This window comes from Durotheca rogersii, assembly GCF_024521655.1.
Source record: "Durotheca rogersii strain YMJ 92031201 chromosome Unknown GGS23scaffold_9, whole genome shotgun sequence".
Classification (NCBI taxonomy): domain Eukaryota; kingdom Fungi; phylum Ascomycota; class Sordariomycetes; order Xylariales; family Xylariaceae; genus Durotheca; species Durotheca rogersii.
The window spans coordinates 1,295,648-1,316,167 of NW_026251240.1; the positions used below are offsets into that span (position 1 = coordinate 1,295,648).

Below are 20,520 nucleotides of genomic sequence, written 5' to 3' on the forward strand. Positions count from 1 at the left end.
TGCTGTACTGCTGGACTCTCAGCCTAGACATATCAAAGGCTCCTCAGAGCTGTCATTGTCGGTGGCTGTGCTCCAAGATTTCTGTTTGAGTCTATTATGGGCTTCCGTGCCAGATCTCCAACAGTCCACGGCACGTCTCGAACGTCGCAAACCGGAGCTATCCGTTTCCGTAGCTCAAGTCAGGAGCCAAGTAGACTACCTCTACCAAGGCGGCTTTGTATTCCATCAGGTAAGGCTCCGGTTTGAGCTTTCGCCGAACGGTTAACTTACACGGCTCCTATTAGGACCCTAACACTGGATTTATCTGAGGTGGTGGCTCTACTCTAGGTCACAGTAGGAGTATGTGGCATTGGTCCGTTGCCGCTAGTCAGCGCTCTTAGACGGGGGTGTAAAGGAAGTTCTCTTTGTCCCTTCTATGGCATGTTTGCGTTAACTAAAGGAGGAAAATAGTGATTGATTTTCTGATTCCCGATATTCGTATTATGTAGTCTCCGGGTTATTGAATGCCAGTCTTCCTCTTTCACCTGATCTCGCTTCTTCCACTCTCGGTGTAAGCTAAATCTGTTGTCCTCAACTCTTCATCGCCACGAATCGAATTCCAATTGAGATACTTGCCAGCATAGCATCAAACCTTATACTTGAAGACCTCTGAACCTTCCGCGTGGTCGGTCGCAGATTAGCAGACTCAGTTTATCCCATCATAGGTATCATACCATTCTGCTTTTTTTAATACCTCTAAATTTTTAAACATCTTCCATCAATACACTGGAGATTGCGGAAAGAACCCATACACCAAGAAACTCACCATATATGATGAGACTTAGCCGTCTTGCACCCAATGGCCGTGGCTTCTTGACATGTTGGTTGGTGGTCAGTGGCTTTTAATATACCTACCTACATCTCCACTCCTGAGACCACCAATGTAACCAACACCTTTCCTTCCCCGCAATACTTATTCTTTCTGACCCTTTACTTTCGCCGGCCATCGACGCTCCGATTCATCTCAGTTCTGGCCTGACGCCTGATTTTTGTCAAGGCTACGCGATCGGGATCCATCCAGGCTGCCGTTATTGGAGGCAGTCCCTCCGCTCCCATCAAGCGGCCCCCAAGAACAACGGCACCGCTAAACACGCCGGGGGCACATGCGCCAGTAAAACCCACGGCGAAGTTGCCTGGCCACCTAGTGCCAACACCGTTTTCTCATCCTCACGAGAGGTCTGATCTGCCGGACAGTCGACGTCGCCTCGTGTCTACGACAAATGAGATCGGCCAACGATAGCCTCAAGGACTCTGTAACATCCCAGCATTACCTACCTGTCTTCCGTCGTCGCGATGGAGAATCTCAGAGCGATGTTCGTAAAGCCTGACCCTAAGGCACAGGTAGGCCTGCCCTCTAGCGTCACTCTCCGCAGCATCGCATGCCATCATCCTACTTTGCTGCCGACTGTGAACGTCAAGCCAAGTTCCTCTGACGACAATTTGTCTACTGCCGTCGAACCCGCTGACAGCTCATGCCAAACGCTACAGCTCCGAAAATGTAACGCACTCATCCGGTCCGACGCCCGCAAACTAGACCGCGATATCGTGCACATGAAGCAACAGGAAGCCAGGGCGAGGAACCTGATCCTGGAGGCGGACAAGCGAGCGGCGCGGGACCCTCAGCGACAGGCGCAGGCGCGCCGGGACGTGCGAGTCTTCGCGCAGGAGCTGATCCGGTGCCGCAAGATGTCAACCCGCCTGGTGACGTCCAAGGCGCAGCTCAGCAGCGTTCAGATGCAGGTTAACGAGGCTTTCGCGCTCCAAGGAATCGAAGGCAGCATACGCGTCGCCGTCGGCGTTATGCGCGACGTTAACTTGCTCATCCGCGTACCCCAGCTAGCAGGCACGATGCAGGAGCTCTCTAAGGAACTTACGAAGGCGGGCATCATCGAGGAGATGGTCGGAGAGAATTTGCCTGACGATAGCCTCGCCGAGTTCGAGGAGGAGACTGCCGAGGAGGAGGTTGACAAGGTGCTAAGGGAAATCCTCGAAGAGCGTATAGCTACTACCGGGAAGCTGTCTAATACCGCCCTGACCGCTCCAGAACCCGTCGCTGCAACCACCCAGGAGAAGGAGGAGGAAGACACCGAGGCGATGATGGGCCAGATGCGAAATAGGCTAGAAGCCTTAAGAAGCTAGACTCTTTAACGGTTGATTTTCTACGCTTTTATATTTCTCTTCGGCCTTTGTTTTGATATCGAATGTATTTTCCCGGTGTATGTGGTATGAGGCATTGACAACATGGAGGAAGTAGGTGCCTTCCCAGGATACATTACTGTGCACGTCGGACAAAATAAGGCTCGTTGCTGTTCAGTATCAACCTACTCTCTAGCCAAAACATCACCGTGTCCCGCGACACCACTAGTACACAAGCCACCCTGTCCGCAGAGTCCTCAGCCGGTCCAGCTCCTTAATAGCCTTGACTCTCCTCTGATCCCACAACGCAAACCCGGCGCTTCTCCACGCCTCTAGAGAAACATGGCACGCGAAATACATCTCCTTGTCGTCCGGCACCACCGTCCGGGAAATGAAATCGACAAGCGCGTCTCCAAAGCAATTCACATAGCGCCCATCCAGCGCGTCCACCCAGCCGAATGGGGGTAGGTCCACCGCGTCCCCGACAAAGTTGACCGATAGTCCGCTGTCATCTTCCTGCTGCTGTTGCTGCTCGCCGTGTTGGTCTCTCGCTGGGTCCGGGAAACTCTCCAACCGTTGGATCTGCCAGGCGAACTGAGGGCAAAGCAGGGAATACCGCTCTATATATTGGCTGCACGCAGGCGTGGCATCGGGAACCTCTTGGCTTCTCAGCCGCCGCGGTGACAATGAGGTGCGGAGCACGGTGTCTGTGATGCTCGGATGCTCTCGCATGTACTGTACTAGGTGGTCTGCATGGGAGAAAATATCGCCGAACTTGGCCTCGCCGATCGGCTGCGCTACCTCCTCTCCGGCGAGGCAGAGCGCCGCGCAGAGCCGGGTGACGAACCAGTCGGCGTGGTCAACCTGCTGCAGCTCCCAGGGCTCAAAGGCGGCGAAGAGGCCCAGGCGCTCGCCCTGGTGTTCGCTAGTGTTACTGATGGCGGCCGTGTCCTGGTTCGTCCAGTAGAGTTCTCGCCTCGTCGGCGCCCAGGTGTTGCAGACGATCTGGCGCCGGTAGAACGCCCGCAACACTCGCAGCCGCTCCGCGCGCGACGGCGGCGCAGTGGCCAGTTCCTCGCCGCTGAACGAGCGCAGCTGCGCCGTGACGTAGGTGCTGGCGAGGAAATTCATCTTGTGGAGCGTGCGACAGAGTTGGGTCAGCTCCGCAAAGCTTGGGACAGCCACATCGCCTCCTGCCCTACCGCAGCCGTCGCTACCTAACATGCCCTTGTGAACTGCAGCCATGTTGTGGATCCCATCCCGATACGCCATCCACTTCTGCGGGCTACCGCCAGGGTCCGCGTAAGGAAACAGGCGTAGGAACTTGGCATCCGTTAAAACGGGGCCGAGCTCGTTCTGCAGGACGCGCCAGAGGACAGGATGTTTTCGCCCCTCAAAGCGCCGACGGGCGTAACGGGAGGCGATGATTGAGTTGCTGAGGGCGCGCACTGAGTCGATCTCGAACAAAACATTGTCGATGAGCTCGGGCGCCAGAGCGCCGAAGTAGCGAGGATCCCCGTCATCGGACATCTGAGGATGTTTTGCCGGAGTCGCTTTTGCCCCAAGATTGTCTCCTGTACTTCATCTATTGATGGGGGAAGGTAGCCTGATCTTATCTCTTGTCACGGCATCCACGGCATCCTCCGATACCGATTACGGAGCTTATATAAGCCTTATAAGCTTCAATAGGAGAATAACTTAAGCTTTAGGTAGAGAGATAGCTTCATCATCATCATCAAGCTTTTCCCATTACGAGTCTCGTCCATTAGTCGTAATACCTCTCTACCTAGGTATGTGGTAATGTCGATATAAATCCTATTCACCTACGCATGAATTCAAGAACGGGCAGGTGCCGCTAGAGTCACGTGATCTCAGAAACCCGTGCGCCGAACCCGGAACAAAGTCAACAAAATTGCTATGAGTTAGGTAGTTCTGAGGCTTGGCCAATCCTGGTTGGTCAGTCAGCCTTCTATTAGGGTCATTTTCCTATGGGAGCCTCCTTTTCTGATTACCTAATCACTCTGGCCAATAGGATCGCCAGGATCCACCCCTAGGTACTATGTACATAGATTACCCAAGTGACACGCATAAAGTCATGTGTAAGTGGGGTAATTTGCCAGGTCCGGCCGGGAGCTCTCCCTCTAATGGATAATTCCAATTCTCCAAGTCCCTCTCTCTCTCCTCCTCCATCCCACACGGCCGCTTTTTCTCGTCGCCCATTTTATGTCACATCGAAAGAACATCACAAACCCAAGCGACGAGGGACTCTGTGTCATGCTAGAATTCATCCGCGCCTTCCGACCCGTGTAGGATGGCGACCCCAGCGACCTCACGAAAGCCAAACGGCGCCTCGGGCGTCCTGTCCGCAAGCACTGCGCACGCATCTAATGATGCGCCGAAGGCACCCAAGACCAGAGAGCCCCTGAAAGGCAGGAAAGTTGTCATCCGCCGACTCCCCCCCGGATTGAGCGAAGCCGAGTTCTGGGCCATCCTCGGCGACGAGTGGAAAAGTCGCAACGGAAAGGTGGATTGGACACGATTCCATGATGGTCAAATATCGCAAGAGTGAGTCCCGTTCCCGGCTATGGAAGATGCAGCACAGAGGATGAGCATTGGAAAAGAGGATCTAATTCATCTTGCGTCGGCAGCCCCGCCTACCCATCTACTCCGGCACGATGTTATCTCCAAGTCCAGCGAGCCGAAGACACCCCTTTGGTGGCCGACATCGTCCAGAGGTCGACATGGGAGGACGAGAAGCGGTCCTTCAACGACAGCGCCCTCGTCGGGCCACCGTACGTAGAAGTTTCTATCTATCAGAAGGTACCAACGAAAAAGAAACGGGCGGACCCTAAACAGGGTACAATTGACCAAGATTCCGATTTCATGGCTTTTCTTGACAGTCTTACGCAAGACCCAGCTCCCAAGGAAACCGAAGGCAACCAGGTCTCTGAAGACGCCGGTAAAGTCGATGCGAAGGTCAACACTACCCCTTTGGTCGAGTTCCTCAAAGAAAAGAAGGCGAGCAAAGGGAAGGAGGTCGCCAGCGCGAAGAGCGGCAAACACTCTCGACACGAATCTCAAAATGTGAAGCCGAAGGGAAACCAGGAGGATTCTAAGAAGAAGTCCAAGGAATCCAAGGCCGATAAACATGAGAAGGCCGCAGGCAAGGAGAAGGAGAAAGTGAAGGAACCAGTGAAAATTCTAATAAAGAAGCCGGCACCCCAAGTAGCAGTCGAGGCAGCCAAACCTGCTAGCGGTGCCGGTACAAGTGCCGGTGCCGGTGCTAGCGCCGCTACCCAACCCGCTGCCAACAAACCAACCGATGAAGCCCCCTCCAAGATTCGGCGCGCTGGGATTGCCGCCGCCGCCAAGATCTTACAACGCGACCTCGGTCTCAGTCCCGGAAGCGCCCATAGAAGAGCCCGCCAAGATGCCGCCAAAGCGGACCAGGCCGTCAAGACCGATACGAGCAAAGAGAAGGACAGCAAAGATTCAACCCCTTCAGCCCCGGCGGCGTCAAGCCAGCCTTCTCCCGTACCCCCTCCTCCTGCGTCGACCGCGCCGAAAGCCTCAGCAGCAGAAGGCTCCCGCCGACCTCGGGGTGCAAAGTCGGCAAAGCCGAATGCTTCCAACGATTCTGCGAAAGGTAAGGGAAGTGAGGGCGCAAGCAACCCCCCTAAGCAGACCCAAATTACCACTCCTGTCATCTTGAAGAGAAAGGATGATGTCCCTCAAGCGGTCTCAGCATCGACAGCCCCTGTCTCCACGGCTGCTTCCAGTTCGACCCCGGCTCCCCCGACAGGTCCTAAGGCTACCTCCAGTAAGGCAACCTCCAGCAAGCAAGGATCTTCGTCACAAAAGAAGGCTTCTACCGCCACGCCGGTGACGGCGGGAATGGTACGAGCTTTCATAAAACACGCCAACGCCTCGCAGGGTATCACTGAGGCCGTACTCAAGCAAACTATGGAGGCTTATGGTTCTGTCACGTTCGTCGAGATCGACAAACGCAAAGGCTTCGCGTACCTCGACTTCGCAGATCACGAGAGCCTAGTGCGAGCTATTGCTGCAAGCCCGGTCACTGTCGCGCAAGGCGCTGTGCAGGTGCTTGAGCGAAAGGAGCCCAAGAAGCAAGCCTCCGCCCCCGTCCCCGCCCCTGCCCCCGCCCCGGCCCAGGTTCAAGTCCAGGCGGCGAGTGAAAAGACTGCCAGTGCTGGAAAATCTACCAACGATACAGCCGGCGATCGTCCCAAGCGTGGTGGTCGCGGTCGAGGCCGGAAAGGAGCAGCCAACGCAAACAACGGGAATGGGCCGATTGAAGAGACGGCCAGTTCCGCAACACCTACGGATTCTAAGGCCGCAGCCGGTTCATGACCAATAATTACCACTAGATGCTACTTTTGACTACGTAGTTGACCGTTACATGCAGCGAATCGTCTCTAAAGCTGGCATATGAGAGCCGAATCAGCACACGATGACTCCTTTGAGGGTGCTACGTCTCCTTTATCAGTTGAGGGCGCGGAGAAGTCATGGGGAAAGCTCCACTTCATCATGAGGTGGCTAGCCGCCGCTTGTGTCGTGCGATATCATTTGGGGTATCATTAACTGGTGCCCTGTTCAGGGCCGACACGATCATCTGCTGTGGTGGCGTAATCCGGCCGTTGAAATGTGCGCTGGTTAATAGGTGGACAGAGTTAGAGTCGGCCTTTTCCAGCGAGAAGCGGCTACTGCTGGTATCGAGCATACCTTACTAGTCTGGACGAATCTGGGCCAAGAAGCATCACCAATAACGTATCCTAGATATACACGGGTAAGGCTCTTTAGTGGTAGGGTTGCTTATAATGATATGGGGCAGTCATTCAGACTTTGCTACTCCCTGATTCTGTTGTCTCTATTGCTTCGTGCTAAGAGCATTGGCTGTGCACTGCTGTTCACCATACTTCTGGGGGGGGTTATCGGTTAAGTACATATGAATATATGCATACATTATGTACACGAGGTCCTCCACCGACGCCACTACGAGCAAGTACAAGTAGGTACAATGAGCCGAATGGATGGGCGGGGCCCCCTTTCAGGCCTAAGAGTTTCGGAATAAATAAGTTTCCGAGCCGAGCCGAGAAATGGCCTGGGTAGAGAGGTGGATGATGAGCCCTTCGACCTCCCTCCTTGCACAGTTGCTGGGACCGGCGCCTGACCTGGTGACGAGACATCATTTCCTCCAACCTTCTCAAGCACCACCCAAGCGTCGTTGAGGGCCCGGCTCTCTCGTTCCGAACGGCCTTCAGAAGATTCGCTAGGAGCACTTGCTGCCGTTGGGTTCCACCCGTCAATTGATCCCTACTGGAAAGATTCCGGCGACTCGACCCGCAAGAGCGCGACATTCCGAGGATCCGCAGCTAGTCCGAGATTCACAGAGATCTCGCGACGACCCGGTGGCCGCGATCTGCCCAGCCCTTTCTTGTCGTAGGCATTCTTTCGAGCCTCTATCTTTTTGGTCCTTTTTACGTATGCGCGTACTCACCCGAATTGGTATCGACCCGCTGAGTACTCGAGTGACTCGTCGTATCCTAGGCAGCGCCAGGACACCGATTTTTCCCAAATAGACCTTTCAACTTACCCGTGCTCCTTTTGAAGTTCATATCCCGACTCGCGAAATTGACGTCGGCACTGGAAGTTCTAGACCACGAGATAATTCGCCCTCCTCGTGCTTGGCGCTGGTCCCGCACCCACTGCTATCCAACTCGCCGACGCCACAGCAGTCCGTTTCAGCGGATCTACGCCGCAGCATCCACACCGACCACAGGTCGACACATCCGACTCACATAACCGTATAAACTGAGGCAATGGCCTCCCCCCGCATCGCCGTCCCCAAACCGGGACCGGCTAACTTGACTCCCGGAGCTGGCTTAGACGAATGGCTCGAGCAAGCCAAGCAATGCCGCTACCTGCCAGAGTCGGTGATGAAGGAGCTATGCGAGATGGTCAAAGAGGTCTTGATGGAAGGTATGCTCCTGCTCCTGATACTTGGGCCATCGCAAAACGTAATCTAACACGGGGTTTCAGAGTCCAACATCCAACCTGTCGTCACCCCGGTCACTATCTGCGGTGATATACACGGCCAATTCTACGACCTGCTTGAGCTCTTCCGCGTCAGCGGCGGCATGCCTGGCCAACCTGCCACGGAACCTCCGGCGAGCGCAACCTCAGTAATTACATCAGCCGATATCGAGCCACCGACCGAGATCACGAACCCCAAGTTGAAAAAGAAGTTGGGAAAGGGGAAGAGTCAAGCGGGAGACAGTGCCGGCCTTCCCGGGGACGATTCTGTTAATATTGAAGACGATGACGACGATGTTGCCGAAGTTACAACAATTTCCCAGCCCAATTCGCCTGGCGCCCCACCGGTCGACAATGCCGACACCCGCTTCGTATTCTTAGGAGACTTTGTCGACCGCGGCTACTTCAGCCTCGAAACATTTACACTGCTTATGTGTCTCAAGGCCAAGTAAGCGGAGATCGGACCGCCCGTGTATTTCGGCGTTCGTTTGATTCTAACATGCTCGGTATCTAGGTATCCCGATCGGATCGTGCTCGTCCGTGGAAACCACGAGTCCCGGCAAATCACCCAGGTGTATGGGTTTTACGAGGAATGCCAGCAGAAGTACGGGAACGCGTCGGTGTGGAAGTCGTGCTGCCAGGTATTTGATTTCCTGGTCCTGGCGGCCATCGTCGACGGCGAAATACTATGCGTCCACGGAGGGCTGAGTCCGGAGATCCGCACCATCGACCAGATTCGCGTAGTGGCACGCGCGCAAGAAATACCTCACGAGGGCGCGTTCTGTGATCTCGTCTGGAGCGACCCCGAGGAAGTCGAGACGTGGGCGGTCAGCCCGCGGGGTGCCGGATGGCTCTTCGGCGACAAGGTAGCGACAGAGTTCAACCATGTCAACGGTCTTAAGCTGATCGCTCGTGCGCATCAACTCGTCAACGAAGGCTACAAAGTAAGACTGCCCCCCCTCTTCCCCTCCCCCGTCTCTCGGACTGTTACATATATTTAATGCTCGGTCTGCTAATGGGCCGATAGTACCACTTCGCGCAGAGCTCGGTTGTTACGGTGTGGTCCGCGCCGAATTACTGCTACCGGTGCGGGAATGTGGCTTCGATCATGTCAGTAGATAAGAACCTGGACCCGAAGTTCAGCATCTTCTCGGCGGTGCCCGACGACATGAGGCACGTGCCAGCAGGACGGCGCGGCCCATCGGATTACTTTTTGTAATGAATGTATTATACACCACACATAGGTCATGAAGTCGAGGTTCTTGATACCACATTGGCGTTCGGGCAGGGTTTCTGAGGGATTTTCGTGTCGGATTTTCCAAGCACAAGGGAATGGTGGAGGAACGAACAGGCATAGACACGGACATGAGAGGTAACGTAAATGCGGAAAGAGAGAGTGCATCGAGTGACGAAGGACGAACGGGACGTGTTTGGTAACGGGGAAACGGGGGCAAGATATTGGGAATTGGAGCTCCGTCTCCCCATCTATGTATAGGTAGTATGTATAGTAGAGGGCGAGCGGGCCTACTTGGGATGTAGGCTATGAGACGATGTAAGAGCGATTCGTAAGGGAGGCTATCTCCGTCTTGCTATGTCCAGCATACGGCAACATGCTACTAATGTGGACACATGCTTATCACGCCCGAATAGTCGCACGTCCGAGTTTGTGATAGAAGCTAGGATGTATTCTGATCCCTCTCGACACGGTCTCGTAAGCCAGGTCGGCGTAGCGAGGTGACAGGTAAATAATATGCCAGGATATAACGCCCGAGTTGGACAAAGAAGGCCGGCCTTCTGGGGGAGCGGCCACTAGCCAGAGAGGCTTTCTGTCTCTCCCCAGCCGAACCCCACCAACGGGCGGCCCGCCCCAGTCTACCTAGGTATCTACCTAGGTACCTCAGGTATCCATAGGCGAGTATTACACAGCTATCTTTCCGAACCATGCCGTCAGCCACCACAAACCAGCTCCATCTACCCACCTACCTACCTACCTACCTACCTACCTCCACCACAACCTCTCTATCTCTACTCAGTCTTCCCCAGCTAACTCGACGCCCTCTCACCAAGCCACCTCTAGGAACCCACACCGCACACACACCGACAGACAACTCGGAGAAGCGCGAGGAGAAGGAGAGACAGGCAGGCAGGCAAGAGAGAAAAGCCGTGCATAACCGACGTACCTACCTACCTACCTACCCCACGCCCACGCCTCCCGACCGACCGCGAGGAGCTCCGCCTCGCCACGCACGCACGCACGCACGCACCCAATGTCGTCGTCGCACGCGGCGGCGACCGCGACGCCGGCGCCAGGCGGCAGCGGCGGCAGCAGGAGCAGCGCGACGCGGGAGAAGACGTACTTTGAGCAGCAGCGGGAGGCTGTGATTGGGGAGATCGCGATGGTGCCTGCCCCCCCCTTCCCCCTCCCCCCCCTTCCCCCCTCCTTTGCTTGCTTAGCGGGCGGCGGGCTAACCGACGCGCGGGGGTTGTTTGGGTGGGGGAGCGCAGAGCTTCGAGCAGGTGCTGGCGAGCATCAACAAGCTGAACCGGGCGGTGGAGGCGGTGGTGGCGGTGGGCAACGAGTTCGCGTCGGTCGAGGCGCTGTGGTCCCAGTTCGAGGGCGTCATGGCCGCCGCCCCCGCCGACGAAGCCCGCGGTGCGGGCGAGTCCGCGCCGCCGCCGCCGCCGCCGGTGCCGCGAGCCGATGCCGAGACGGCGCGGCGGCAGAAGCAGAAGGAGGAGCAGGAGCAGGAGGAGCAGGGGGCAGACGACGAGAGTAGTGACGATGAGGATCATCCCCCCTCGCCGACCCTGGCCACGGCTGCGGGGAGGCTGGGGAGGAGGTAGCGGAGGGAGAACTACCGGGGGGTCGAGAAGGGGAGGGGAGAGAGGTGGGGGAAAGAAGGAAAATTCTACGAGGGACTCCGGGACACGGTGGGAGTGGCAGGATGGGACCGGGCGGCGGGGTGTAGGACCACGGCGATGAGGAGGATACCCCGCCCTGGGACGCGCATCCAGGCTTGGGGTCTAGGGGTATTACTGTGCGCGTTTCATCTACGCGCGCATTTCATTTCATGCGCTGGCACACGGGACGGACATAGAGCAGTATTAGGAATTTTCATTTTATTTCCCGCCCCGAAAACCACGGCCGGTAGGGATGGGTTTGACGGACGGATGGATGCATGGATAGTGTCAAAACAAGTCTGTACAGCACGCAATGATGACAAAAGGAGAAGATCGGCCCCTCAAAAGGGTATGACACGATTTGATACACGCGCGCGAGTTTCCGGGTCCAATCCCCTTCATCATCTCTCACCCTCTCCTTACTCTCCTTCTCTCTGTGTCTCATACTCCCCCCCCTCCCCTCTCTCTCTCTTGCTCTGGTCCGTGGTGGCTGCTGCTGCTACTGCTGCTGCTGGGAGAGAAATCAGAAAACGAAAAGGGGATACCGTGACTGATCACCCCTTCTCTATTCTTTCCTCGTCTGGCCCACCGACTTTGTGTAAAAAGGAAAAAGGGAAAGAAAAAAAAAGCTGAGGAAGAAACAAGTTTGCAGTGTGTGTGGGCAGTTGTATATTACCGACTCGACCAGCCCGGCCCAGCCTAGTCTAGTCCAGCCTAGCCAGCAAGCCCAAGAGATAGAGAGACTCTTAGAGGGGAAGCTAGAAACCCCCATTTTCCCCCTGTACAAGCGAAAAAGAAAACCTCGTTTCATTAGACCCGTAAAAAAACGTTGTGCGGTGGCGTATCGCGTCTGCGAGAGACCCGTCGAGGGAACCCGGCAAGGGAGGGAGGGGAGGTGAGAAGTAGGCAAGGGGAGAGAAGGAGACGAAGATGGTAGGGGCACCAAGTTCGAAGGCGTCGAGCGTTGGCTGTTCCCAGAAAAGGTAACCACCCTCCCTCCCGCAGTCGTGAGAGAAGGCGAGAAAAAAAAAATAACGTCGTGGAGGAATAGAGACAGAAACATAAAATGTCATGCCAAGGGGGTCATTACTCGGCTTTTCAGTCGCCGCCGTCCCTGCGCCAAGCATGGCTGCCGCTTCTGGTAGGAGGAATGCCGCCGCCGCCTCGCCATTCCATTTCCCGGTCCCTTCCCTCTCCTCTCACAAGAAGTTGCAGTTCCGCTTCTTCTTCTTAAAAGCGCGGACGCCGGGGATGCCGCCGCCGCCGTCGCGCCCGCCGCTCGACGAGGCTCCGGCTCCGCCGGCGGCCGACGACGTCGGGGCCGAGGCCATCGCCACCTCGAGGGTGCGCCGGTCGTTGACGACGACGGTCTGGATCGCCTGGTCGAAGATCTCGTCGACGCCCGTCATCTCTTTGCTGCTGCACTCCATGTACTGCGCCCCCATCTTGCGCGCGACGGCCGCACCCTGGTCCGCGCTTACCGGCGTGAGCCCCTGCGTCTTGAGCATCTCGATGCACGTCTTCTTGGTTCGCAGGTCCGACTTGAGTCCGACGAGGATCAGCGGCGTGTACGGACAGAAGTGCAGCACCTCGGGATACCACTACATGTGACGAATTAGCCTCAGTCAGTTCCTTATTGTCTTATCTATAAAGCGCGAAAGAGGGGAAGGGGGGGTGAGGACGAAGAACAGGGGGGGGGGGGGGTTGAGGGGGAAAAGCAGGGGGTATAGAGGCGATAAACATACCTTGTCCAAGACATTGTCGAGGGAGTTGGGGCAGTCGATGGCAAAGCAGACGAATATCAGGTCGGTTTCGGGGTATGATAGCGGCCGCAGTCGATCGTACTCTTCTTGTCCGGCAGTATCCCACAGGGCAAGCTCGACGGTCTTACCGCTCGGTTGGTGAGTCGGGTAGGTGATGTAGTTCTCGAAGACGGTCGGGACGTATTTCTAGATGCGGGAGTGGTGATTAGCGTCTCTCGCGCGCGACTCGCTCCCATCGATCGACGGGAGGGAGAAGAGATAATGAGCGGGGACAAGGGAGTAACAGTTATATTCACACATATATAGATATATATATACACATATAATCATATACGTGGAAATAAACATTGGGATATATGGGTGTCGCACACGGGACTGCTCATCGCACGTACCTCTGGGAAATAGCCTTGGCTGTAGCTGATCAGGAGGCAGGTCTTGCCGCAGCCACCGTCGCCCACGACCACGATCTTCTTGGAGTATGCGGGCGCCTCGGTGACGTGTGTTGCGGAGGACTCCCTGCCCGAGGTGGAGGCGCTCATCGTTGTGCTGACGGTGCCTTCGCTAGATCGTGTGTTGCGGTCGGCTCTACTGCTGCTGCCGGTGGGTCGGCGTTGGATGCCGTTGTCGTACTTCTCATTCATCGGTTGGGCGGCGCCGTAGTAGGAATTGCGAAACTGTGAGCCCGCCATGCTTGGGGGGAGGGGGAGGGGGGTGTGCGAGACGGTGGGCAGGGCAGAGAGGTCGGCGGAGGGTACTCTCTCTCGTGTCTCTCTCTCTTTCTCTCTTTCTCTCGCCGTCTCTTGGAAATGTGTGGTGGGCGGTACTAATTTGTCTCGTCGCCTTTAGCCTCGAATTAAGCACGGCGATGCGGAAGCGAGGGGGGGCTTGGTTTGGTTACGGGCGGGAATGTGGATGGGACGGCGGGGGGGGTTTACTTGGAGATGGGTTAGGATGAGAGGAGTTGGGGGGTTTTTGGGCTGGCTGAGATGGGATGGAAAGTGAGGGAGGAATAGAGGAAGTGGAATGAAGGTGAGACTTTCCGTCGAGGCCTGGATCTCGAAGTTTTGAGGGAGGAACCAGATTGTTTAGTCAACCAAGCAACTGCTGTTACCACCGCAGGCAATTGTTATGCAGCTATGCAGACGTATGTTGCTGTGCGTAACGGCAGGTCACGGCAGGTAACCGTATGCAGCGAAGCAGGCTCGCGTCGGGTAGCAAAAGAGGTAGGTCGATAGCTGGTCTGGTTGGCTCTCCGACTGGGCTGCGTCGTTGGGTTGGCCGAGTTGGATTGGATGGTTGCTTGGTCGATCCGTCTGGTTCGCTGGTTCGGACCTGGGTGCGTGGATTTCGTCAGAGGTCAACAAGAAGACGCCGCCAGCTGCCCGTCGGCACGGCAACGGTGCTGGCCTAAGCGTTTCAGCTGCGCTCGCACCAATCAGACCCCACACCACCCCACCAAGCCCGCTGTTCTCCTTCGGGGTCCAATGGCCGTCGCAGCTGGCAGAGCGAGAGGCCCGTCCCTCCCACGCACCCGGCCGGGGGCTTGGAGGGTGTGTGATCTGATGGATCTAAAATTGGCAGCTAATCAGATGGATGCCCGATCGGTGAGCCGTCTTAGCTCTCTCTTTCTCTCTCACCGAAACCTCGAGGGTCCATCACTAGTGTTACTTGAGCCAGACTATAGGCCTACCTACCTACCTACCTACCTACCTACCTACCTACCTACCTACCTACCTACCTACCTACCTACCTACCTACCTATATATTGAAACGCAGAACTAGGTACTTCCTACCTCCATAGGTTCGGTACCTTAGGTACCCACCTATGTAAGCCGCTTAGGATGGCGAGTAGGAGGTATCTAAGCCAACTAAGGTTAAGTAGGTTAGGAGGTACCTATAGATTAGGTATCTTACAGCGTGCCTATCTATATATTAGGTACCTCAGGCACCCACAATTAGTGGGCAAGGTAGGTACCTCTTGCAGGTAGCTCCCGCCTCCTTTCCCTCCTCTTTGTACCTAGGTAGGTACCTACCTAGGTACCTACCTCCAGTACCCAAAGTACCAAGGCTCCCGGCTCGTATTACCTAACCCGAGTCAGCCACGGAGTGGTCGAAGCCACTGTTACATGCCTCACCCGCCCACTTCTCTCTCCTGCGGCGGACTTTTAATAGCCTGCTAACCGTCTCCACTCGCCCAAAATTCTCCTTCAAAGAGGTCGCGTCTCGTCTCGTCTCGTCTCGTCCACCCATTCCCACCCTCTTCTCCTTTCCACGCCCACAGTCCTCCCATCGTCGACGTGGGCAGACCTGTCGAATTCTCGTCACCGTCACCAGCAACCGCTAGCTCATACCCGCACGCCCCCTCCCCCCGCTCCCGGACGATGGCGTCGGCCAGCAGTGCTAGCGGCTCCGAGCAGAGCAAGTACGTGACGCTGGTCTCGAGCGACGGCTTCGAGTTCGTCGTGCTTCTCCAGGCCACCCTCGTCAGCCCCGTCATCAGGGGCATGCTGGATCCGCAGAGTGAGATCTCTCCTTAATCAATCAGAAAAAGGAATTGCGCTTATCTCGCCATCCGTGGGTCGGCCCGGCTAACGCGGGCCAGGTCAATTCGTCGAGGCGCGGACGGGTCGATGCGTCTTCGAGGAGATCAAGTAGGTCGAGTCTCCCTTGCTCCTTTTCCCCCCCTTTCCCGCCCCTCCCCCTTTCTCCCCCGTATTCGCTTGATTATGCGCGGGAGGGAGCGAGGCTGGCCGGCCGCCGTCGTTGATGAATTTGCAACTATTTCGCTGTGTTCTTACCGACAGACCGCCGTCCAGGACGGTGGTCTGAATGACAGCCAACTACACTTGATCTGAGACAATTCCCGGAGCGAGCGGCCCGTCTTTCGCCGTGGTTCTTCCGTGCGATAGCGAGAGATGTGCATCAGGGGCTAACCGACTTCTGACCCGCAGCGGTATGGTCCTGGAGAAGGTAGTTGAGTACTTCCACTACTGGTACAAGTATCGCGAGAGCGAAGACGTCCCAGACATGGAAATCCCCGTCGAGCTGTGTCTGGAGCTCCTCATGGCGGGGAATTACCTTGGCCTCGACAGTAAGGCTCGCCCTACCCCCCTCCCCCCACGGCCGTTGTAGCACATGGAGGCTCACTAGATTGTCGCTCACCTCTGCCCCCCTAACTGCAGAGCAGACCCCTATGAATGTGCCTATGGGCACTGCACTCGGGGACTAGATACTGTGTACACACGGGCATGGACCCGCGTTTTGACGGCGTTTCGAGCACCAGGAATGATGTCTTTCCTTTGTGAGACCAGACTACGGCCCCGACAACCTCTTTAGGAACCAAAGAGAGATTGGATTCAGAGCTTGGCCTCGTTTTCTCTGCCAGAATCGCGGTTGAGAGAATTTTGCACCCCCGTTGAGATCGTAACCGAACGCTAGTCGGAGGGAACGACCTGGGTGAGGACCCTGCGTCGAAACAAGTAAAGCGGTCCCAGTGCGCAGAGCTGAACAATCGACACCCAACCGCTTCCCTGTATGTCTGGTCATGTACATCCCATCTAAGCATATGCGTTCAACTCCTCACTTCCCCGTGGGTTGAATGTCTATAACGGATGGAAGAGCGATATCTAGTATATTCCCCCGTCACTCTGCGTGGCTTTCTCTTCCTCCGTGGAGATCATGCTTTTTAGGAGGGGAGACATCTATCTAGCTTCAACCACCCGCTGCTACTAGTTACCGCCCTGTATGGACCCGGTCTACTCAGCAATTGGTTCATATACAGCTGTGGACGTATGTAGACATGCTACCCATGTCCATTCATCATATCAAATTGCCTATTCGTGCATGTAGTTTCGTCGTACAGGCACCCCTATTTAGCAAAACCGAGTAGTAGTGGGATTGGGTTTAACGCGTATTCCAGCCGGCTCGCGTCTAGAGGCGTCACGACTTATTTCTCTCTCCATCCCTTAACTTCTGCACATCCCCTCCCGGGCTCTGCTTTGAAGTCGTCCCATCGTTTCGTCATGTCTCAGGCGAATTTGGTGCTGGGAGATCTTCTGCCGGGGTGTTCTGAGGTTCGGCTCCCTCTGATTCTGGAGTATCCCACAAGTCCGGTATACCGAGCCGCTTGCAGAACAACGTCGTCTGTGGGTTCCTAAATTCTCTAAGCTTATTCTGAGTCGAGGACTGTTTGTCCCCCTTCTTCTGCGGCGGCGCTGTCCGGGCGAAGTTGTTGGGGATGTGTAGTTTGCCCGCGCGCACGATATGCTCCTCGACCCAGTCGCGCTCGCGGTCGATCATCGGCCGGTATGCGGCTTCGCCTAGGTCTTCGGGCGGGACGGCATCGCGAATCCCGATGCTAACCAGCGGGGCGAAGACGCGCGTGATGGCGAGCCACTCCGGGTCGTACTCGAGGCGGTAGCGCTGCTGAGCTTTGCCTTTCACCCCTGGTTGCGGCTTTAGCGGCGGATAAGTACGCAAATGATTACGCTTAACTGGCACCGCGTCGACCAGCTGGAGGAATTCCCTCCCCGGGAGACACTTGTTTAGTGCGAGGAAGCGGGTTTTCTTATTAGTTATACTGGGAGGGACAGGCTGGCCTGGCTTCAGCGCAGGCTTTGCTGGTGCCGAAGGCGCGAACGAGGCAGGGAGCTGTGCACGGAGTTCATCGGGGACCACCCCATCGGCGACGGCAGCGCTTGTCGATGGTCCCGAGCTCGCGTCGCCAGTTGCTTCAGCTGGCGGCGCCTCATCGTTAATTCCTTCGTCGTCGCCCATATCCAGATCAATCTCGTCGGGGTTCGCACCAACCCCAGACGAGGCCTCCGTTGTCGCTGCTGCCGCGGCGGAAACCCCTGTCTGCTGTTCTGCTTTAGCCGTGGCGGACTTGGGGTTGCCGCTCCAAGCTGAAGGGTACGATTTGATGGCGGAGAATTTGCAGTGCATGTGTCCCGAGAACCAATAGGCAGGTCTCAATCGATCCATAATATTCGTGGCAGCTGGGTTTCCTAGCTCTCCTCTTTCACTCTCCTTCTTAAGATGAGGCTTTACCTGCCACAACCACTCGGTGTCACCAAGATACTCTATGCCTTGTGGCCAGTCATGGCTTAGACCGATGTCGATCTGCTCCCTCACTAGCAGCAGCTTGCGCACGTCTATCTCACGGACATGGTAGACGCTCTTGACATCTCTGCCAAGAAACGGCAGGCGCTCGTGATGGGTCAGGTTATAGTCGGGTTCGTTATAGGTACCACTTAGGCCGGCAATGCGGAGGGGCCCAAAGCGCAAGATGTTGGCGGCGCCTAGGTAATACATGTTAGGGGCAACCCAGCCGCCATAGAAGAGCTCCAACAAGTGGGAGCTCGCCTCATGGTTCCCGCCAATGAAGATTGTTAGATATGGGGCTGTCTTATCGCCGCGGTAGTACGCCTGGAAGTCACCCAGCCGGCGGTACTTGGACGGTACAGACATGGCCAGGAGATCTCCCGCATTGCGGGCAGCCTGTCGTATACCCACGTCAGCCCTCTATGTCGCTCATCGTACGCGTAAAGAGAGGGGTTGGGGGTGTCGTTACCTGGAAATCGCCCGCGATGATCAGAAGATCAACGTTGGGCCAGCCCCGCTTCTCGCAGGCGATGCGGGTGGAGGAGTAGATGGCGTCGAGGGTGCCATGTCCCTGGACGACGGCCGAGTTAGTACGGCAGATCCCGGTACCCGGTGGCCGGGCGACCTACACAACCCTCGACGGCGATCCGGACACCGTCAATCTCGTCCATTTTGCCCCGAGAGTGCTTCTTGACGCCTGAAGGACTCGGACCAGCCCAGTCCAGGAGGGGGGACTGCGGAGGCGGCTTCGGCAGGGTACGAGAACCGTAGCGCCTAACTGTGCGGTTGTCGAGATGACGGGGATCAGCGACGGGCCTCGCAACACATAGGCCGTAGAGAGGACGCCTGGGGACACATGTAAAGAGAAGCCCGTAGACCTTTGCTCTCGCCAAAATGGACGGGGTTCTCATTGACGGAGGCAGCTTCGCGTGGAAGCAGAAGAAGGTCCAGCGGGGTCTTTTCGCAAATGGAGACTCGAGCCAGCCTCGAGGCGGACGTCCAGTCAAAAGCCAGTATGGAGGTACGTCTGGAGGTAGGGGAGGTTATAGGTACCTGTTAGGAGGTAGGTAGGGTAAGCACCTCGAGGTAGGGACCTCAGATATCTGACCAAAAAAAAGTCTGTCCAAATAACTTGTAGGTGAGGAGGTAGGTACCTGAACCACTACCCGTTCCGGTTAGATGATCCGGGTTCCTGTCAACTGGCTGCTGAGGGCCGCTATCAATTGTTAGATGCATGGCGGGCAGATTCACCCACGCGACTCACCCCGCCATACCTTATCCTATCCGGAGGATAGTTATAATACGCATAACCTCCTGTTATATTAATTAATTACGGGGTTAAATACCCCTGTAAATAGCCCTGTAAATAACCCTGTAAATAACCCTGTAAATAACCCTGTAAATAACCCTGTAAATAACCCTATAAATAACCCTATAAAGAGGTATTATTTAGGGGAAACTCTGTTTTTACTAGCTAAAAAACGCGCTATGGGTTCCTAAAAATACGTATACCTAATAAAAACGGCGGGATAAATAAAGGTTTTCTTATTTAACGTATCCTTATTATCTCTTAAGATCCTTACGTATATTTACTAACGCGTTTATTTATACGTTTTTATTCTTATTTATATAATTTTTATTCTTTTCCGTATTTTATAATCTATCCTTATAATTTATCTTTAGTTTAATTAAGATAAAGTTACTTTAAGTTAAAGAATGTCGTACTTACGGAAGAATTTAAGCTATCGAATAATTTATTAATTTACGAAATTACGCTATATCTATAAAAAATTATTTCTTTTGCCGCGAAAATATATACCGTTTTACTTAGGTTAATATTCTATGTTAGTAGTTTATACTTTATCGCTAATTCTATATAGGATTCCCGATCCGATCTTACGCTTAAAACGCTTTAACCGGCTCCGCGATTAAATATTACTTATTATCGATTATATTTTATTATCGCGTAGCCTCGGGTATATAATTTAAGCGCTAAAAAAGTAGTTTTACGCGTAAGTAACGTATTACGATAATAAATTCGAAAACGGCATAGGATAATCCGACGTAATAACGGTAACCCTTCTCCTATTCCTTTACTTTCTTCGTTAATAATATAATTATAATTAGCGGATTTAACGGTAGCGTTAGAACTAGCGCCCCGGAGGCGACCTCCTCGAATACTTACGCGAAAGCTAGCTCGTCGAGGCCGACCTTTACGCGCGTTTACGCTAGAATTAGCGCTAGAGTTAGTTCGTCGAGGCCGACTTTTACGTACGCTTACGTTAGAACTAGCGCTAGAGCTAGTTCGTCGAGGCCGATCTTTACGTACGTTTACGTTAGAACTAGCGCTAAAGTTAGTTCGTCGAAGCCGACCTTTACGCGCGTTTACGTTAGAATTAACGCTAGAGTTAATTCGTCGAAGCCGACCTCTACGCGCGTTTACGTTAGAATTAACGCTAGAGCTAGTTCGTCGAAGCCGACCTTTACGCGCGTTTACGTTAGAATTAATATTAAAGTAAGTATA

General features: G+C 55.1%; 9 protein-coding genes across 9 annotated transcripts; 6 read left to right on the forward strand and 3 right to left on the reverse strand.

Annotated features, from left to right (window-relative positions):
- Positions 1–933: 933 nt before the first annotated feature.
- Positions 934–2,331, forward strand: GGS23DRAFT_567629 (charged multivesicular body protein 3). Its single transcript, XM_051516349.1, has 2 exons — positions 934–1,380; positions 1,528–2,331. Exons 1-2 carry the CDS (start codon positions 1,333–1,335, stop codon positions 2,176–2,178), a joined length of 699 nt encoding a protein of 232 aa, XP_051372282.1. The 5' UTR covers positions 934–1,332; the 3' UTR covers positions 2,179–2,331.
- Positions 2,332–3,865, reverse strand: GGS23DRAFT_567631 (uncharacterized protein). Its single transcript, XM_051516350.1, has one exon. It carries the CDS (start codon positions 3,703–3,705, stop codon positions 2,401–2,403), a length of 1,305 nt encoding a protein of 434 aa, XP_051372283.1. The 5' UTR covers positions 3,706–3,865; the 3' UTR covers positions 2,332–2,400.
- Positions 3,866–4,336: 471 nt separating this feature from the next.
- GGS23DRAFT_567633 (Smg-4/UPF3 family-domain-containing protein) lies at positions 4,337–7,167 on the forward strand. Its single transcript, XM_051516351.1, has 2 exons — positions 4,337–4,740; positions 4,824–7,167. The coding sequence occupies exons 1-2, from the start codon at positions 4,487–4,489 to the stop codon at positions 6,544–6,546; spliced, it is 1,977 nt and encodes a 658-aa protein (XP_051372284.1). The 5' UTR covers positions 4,337–4,486; the 3' UTR covers positions 6,547–7,167.
- Positions 7,168–7,337: 170 nt separating this feature from the next.
- On the forward strand, positions 7,338–9,942 carry GGS23DRAFT_567635 (Metallo-dependent phosphatase). The gene is made up of 4 exons (XM_051516352.1): positions 7,338–8,175; positions 8,236–8,677; positions 8,744–9,173; positions 9,257–9,942. The coding sequence occupies exons 1-4, from the start codon at positions 8,016–8,018 to the stop codon at positions 9,446–9,448; spliced, it is 1,224 nt and encodes a 407-aa protein (XP_051372285.1). The 5' UTR covers positions 7,338–8,015; the 3' UTR covers positions 9,449–9,942.
- Positions 9,943–10,496: 554 nt separating this feature from the next.
- On the forward strand, positions 10,497–11,073 carry GGS23DRAFT_596748 (DASH complex subunit Dad1-domain-containing protein; the record flags this gene model as incomplete). Its single annotated transcript, XM_051518522.1, has 2 exons — positions 10,497–10,628; positions 10,735–11,073. The coding sequence occupies 2 exons, from the start codon at positions 10,497–10,499 to the stop codon at positions 11,071–11,073; spliced, it is 471 nt and encodes a 156-aa protein (XP_051372286.1).
- Positions 11,074–11,115: 42 nt separating this feature from the next.
- Positions 11,116–12,046, forward strand: GGS23DRAFT_540260 (uncharacterized protein). Its single transcript, XM_051514811.1, has one exon. The coding sequence runs from the start codon at positions 11,209–11,211 to the stop codon at positions 11,761–11,763; it is 555 nt and encodes a 184-aa protein (XP_051372287.1). The 5' UTR covers positions 11,116–11,208; the 3' UTR covers positions 11,764–12,046.
- Positions 12,047–13,800, reverse strand: GGS23DRAFT_540259 (ras-domain-containing protein). Its single transcript, XM_051514810.1, has 3 exons — positions 13,286–13,800; positions 12,876–13,079; positions 12,047–12,731 (listed from the first exon to the last, which is right to left on the reverse strand). Exons 1-3 carry the CDS (start codon positions 13,580–13,582, stop codon positions 12,330–12,332), a joined length of 903 nt encoding a protein of 300 aa, XP_051372288.1. The 5' UTR covers positions 13,583–13,800; the 3' UTR covers positions 12,047–12,329.
- A 1,474-nt stretch (positions 13,801–15,274) lies between these two features.
- GGS23DRAFT_596750 (Skp1 family protein) lies at positions 15,275–16,122 on the forward strand (the record flags this gene model as incomplete). Its single annotated transcript, XM_051518523.1, has 4 exons — positions 15,275–15,413; positions 15,496–15,544; positions 15,845–15,984; positions 16,076–16,122. The coding sequence occupies 4 exons, from the start codon at positions 15,275–15,277 to the stop codon at positions 16,120–16,122; spliced, it is 375 nt and encodes a 124-aa protein (XP_051372289.1).
- A 791-nt stretch (positions 16,123–16,913) lies between these two features.
- On the reverse strand, positions 16,914–18,667 carry GGS23DRAFT_596751 (lariat debranching enzyme, C-terminal domain-containing protein; the record flags this gene model as incomplete). Its single annotated transcript, XM_051518524.1, has 3 exons — positions 16,914–18,392; positions 18,466–18,567; positions 18,626–18,667. 3 exons carry the CDS (start codon positions 18,665–18,667, stop codon positions 16,914–16,916), a joined length of 1,623 nt encoding a protein of 540 aa, XP_051372290.1.
- Positions 18,668–20,520: the final 1,853 nt, after the last annotated feature.

Bases quoted from the DNA above. Each gene is read 5' to 3' on its own strand.
- GGS23DRAFT_567629 (XM_051516349.1), top strand. From the start codon at position 1,333: ATGGAGAATCTCAGAGCGATGTTCGTAAAGCCTGACCCTAAGGCACAG. The intron at 1,381-1,527 runs GTAGGCCTGCCC...CAAACGCTACAG, and splicing joins AGCCTGACCCTAAGGCACAG to CTCCGAAAATGTAACGCACT.
- GGS23DRAFT_567631 (XM_051516350.1), bottom strand. From the start codon at position 3,705: ATGTCCGATGACGGGGATCCTCGCTACTTCGGCGCTCTGGCGCCCGAG.
- GGS23DRAFT_567633 (XM_051516351.1), top strand. From the start codon at position 4,487: ATGGCGACCCCAGCGACCTCACGAAAGCCAAACGGCGCCTCGGGCGTC. The intron at 4,741-4,823 runs GTGAGTCCCGTT...TTGCGTCGGCAG, and splicing joins GATGGTCAAATATCGCAAGA to CCCCGCCTACCCATCTACTC.
- GGS23DRAFT_567635 (XM_051516352.1), top strand. From the start codon at position 8,016: ATGGCCTCCCCCCGCATCGCCGTCCCCAAACCGGGACCGGCTAACTTG. The intron at 8,176-8,235 runs GTATGCTCCTGC...ACGGGGTTTCAG, and splicing joins CAAAGAGGTCTTGATGGAAG to AGTCCAACATCCAACCTGTC. The intron at 9,174-9,256 runs GTAAGACTGCCC...ATGGGCCGATAG, and splicing joins TCGTCAACGAAGGCTACAAA to TACCACTTCGCGCAGAGCTC.
- GGS23DRAFT_540260 (XM_051514811.1), top strand. From the start codon at position 11,209: ATGAGGAGGATACCCCGCCCTGGGACGCGCATCCAGGCTTGGGGTCTA.
- GGS23DRAFT_540259 (XM_051514810.1), bottom strand. From the start codon at position 13,582: ATGGCGGGCTCACAGTTTCGCAATTCCTACTACGGCGCCGCCCAACCG. The intron at 13,080-13,285 runs GTACGTGCGATG...TCCCGCATCTAG, and splicing joins GCCAAGGCTATTTCCCAGAG to AAATACGTCCCGACCGTCTT. The intron at 12,732-12,875 runs GTATGTTTATCG...CGTCACATGTAG, and splicing joins TCGACAATGTCTTGGACAAG to TGGTATCCCGAGGTGCTGCA.